This window comes from Rhagoletis zephyria, unplaced genomic scaffold (genome assembly GCF_001687245.7).
Source record: "Rhagoletis zephyria isolate East Lansing unplaced genomic scaffold, Rhagoletis_zephyria_1.1 Rzeph_scaffold_52728, whole genome shotgun sequence".
Lineage (NCBI taxonomy): Eukaryota > Metazoa > Arthropoda > Insecta > Diptera > Tephritidae > Rhagoletis > Rhagoletis zephyria.
This window is the reverse complement of record NW_016209781.1, coordinates 1-1,939: the sequence shown is the minus strand read 5'-3', so window position 1 is coordinate 1,939 and position 1,939 is coordinate 1. Positions and strand designations below refer to the sequence as shown.

At 34.6% G+C, this 1,939-nt stretch overlaps 1 protein-coding gene across 1 annotated transcript; it reads right to left on the bottom strand.

Moving 5' to 3' along the window:
* Positions 1-786: 786 nt before the first annotated feature.
* LOC108355987 (17-beta-hydroxysteroid dehydrogenase 13-like) lies at positions 787-1,932 on the bottom strand. Its single transcript, XM_017607117.1, has 3 exons — positions 1,896-1,932; positions 1,057-1,197; positions 787-982 (listed from the first exon to the last, which is right to left on the bottom strand). The coding sequence occupies exons 1-3, from the start codon at positions 1,926-1,928 to the stop codon at positions 923-925; spliced, it is 234 nt and encodes a 77-aa protein (XP_017462606.1). The 5' UTR covers positions 1,929-1,932; the 3' UTR covers positions 787-922.
* Between the last annotated feature and the right edge of the window lie 7 nt (positions 1,933-1,939).

Here is a 1,939-nt window from a genome sequence, read left to right as displayed (position 1 = left end):
GAATATAGGTATATTTTTTCGATATAGAATAATCCTTGGAGTGAGAGCATACAATTTCCGACTTTACTTTTTCCGCATGCATTTTTAGACCACCCTAATGTAAATATATAATTTGTCTATTAAAAATGCGTCGAACTGAATACTAAAAAGTGGTTCGGATTTCGGTTCGGATCAAACATTTGTGGAAAATTTCGGCTTGGTTAAAGGTTCAGATAATAGCGGTTAACGCGTACAAAATATGTGAGTAAAAGCTCCCAGAAGTAAGCGTTACTTCAGAGTTGACCGCTTCATAAGTAAGCTTTTTAAGCTTTCTGTACATGAATCAGCGTTGCCGTTTTGCTTATATTTAAGCAAAATTGATTAATTTTTTCCTGCCTGTTAAAATATTAAACTTTTCTTCGTTTTGCTAAATTTCTTAATACCTATATTCAAAAAGGTTAAGTTTCCTCAAAAATTCACTTCGGGCTATGAATCAATTTTCAATAAATTTTTGAATTTCGTTTTAGACTATAAAATCCTTATTTTTGAGCCTTAGATTGTCTTAACTTACTTACTTGCTTATTTTTTATTTCTATAACCAATTTACCAAGCATGGTAAGAAAAGCCCAAATTAATTAAATAAGTTGCTTAATTTTAACGAGATTTGGTAATTTTTTTTTTTAACGATTTTGGTAAATTTTATTTTTTGGTCGCGGCAACACTGTACATGATGTATGAATTTTGGAACGCACATCGTTTTGAGAACGAGAGCGTGCAGGGAAGATTTTGAAACGCAAAAACCGGTTTGTTTTTAAACCAAATTTGACAAGGGATGACGAAAATTCTTTCCAAAATATATCAACTTCTCTCCCTGTCAGAAGACCAAATCTACAGAAATTTTCAATACATTTTATATGATCAGGCATCAGAGTGAATACCCTTTCTAAATAGCTTTACTTACATTATTTTGTGGGTTCTTATGACGCAGTTCTTCGCTTAGCGCCTGAAAGTATGCAAATTATATTACATATTATTAAATTTATCCTTTAATAAGGAAAACCCATCTGTTCTACTTACTTCCATAAGACCGCGCACCGCAAATTTTGTGCCGCAGTATGGCACCAAATTGGGCAAGCCGAAGAAACCGGCGCACGATGACAAAGCGACAATGTGTCCCTCGTTGCGCGCTATCATATCGGGCAGGAATGCTTGGATGATCTGTAAGAAAAATATTGAAAAACGGAAAGAAAATGCACGGAGCTATGAACGGATATCTTAAGAAAACGGTCAAGAAAAAATTGTCATTATTTCGTGTGTGTGAATAACAGCCCTATTCCCATAACAATGACAAAATTCTTCGTATAACTATTGTCACAATTAATGCGCCAAAAATACAATATAGACATTGTTTCGCCATTGTCGCGTACTCAGTAGGTCATAACAATAACAATGACAATTGTCACCAGTATAGAGTTTAAAATAAATTTGCGGCATAGTATTAGGCGCAGTTGTAAAGACAACAGTCAGCCGCTGGCGTGGGAATAGGGCTGTAATAGTGTTCCTGGTTTTTTGACAACTGTTTTTTCACAGCCTGCTGCCTCACTCTTTCTTAGCGAAATAATGGAACGGACACACGGTAGGAACTGAGTACTGGTGGGTAAGTACTAGAACGGGGTACTTAAGGTCAATGAACTCTGATAAAAAAAAAAATATATCTCCTCAAGAAAATAACATTGATATGTCATACTTTAAGATCCGAAAGTAATCGCTGATGAAATAACGAAAAATGTAAAAAGCGACCCCTACGTTCGGCCAATTTTTTTTTTTTTTAATTTTTTCGGTAAAAATACTATAGACTCAGGGGTCTAAGATGATGCTACCATTATTATACTAAGATCCTGTAATTATTTACTCACCCAGAAGTGTGCTAATACATTGATCTCATACATAGTTCTAATCT

What these genes read in the sequence shown, in the direction of transcription:
- LOC108355987 (XM_017607117.1), bottom strand. Translation starts at nt 1,928, where the DNA reads ATGTATGAGATCAATGTATTAGCACACTTCTGG. An exon ending in ATGTATTAGCACACTTCTGG is followed by an intron (nt 1,198 to 1,895) that starts GTGAGTAAATAA and finishes TTTTTCTTACAG; the next exon opens with ATCATCCAAGCATTCCTGCC. An exon ending in CGGTGCGCGGTCTTATGGAA is followed by an intron (nt 983 to 1,056) that starts GTAAGTAGAACA and finishes GCATACTTTCAG; the next exon opens with GCGCTAAGCGAAGAACTGCG.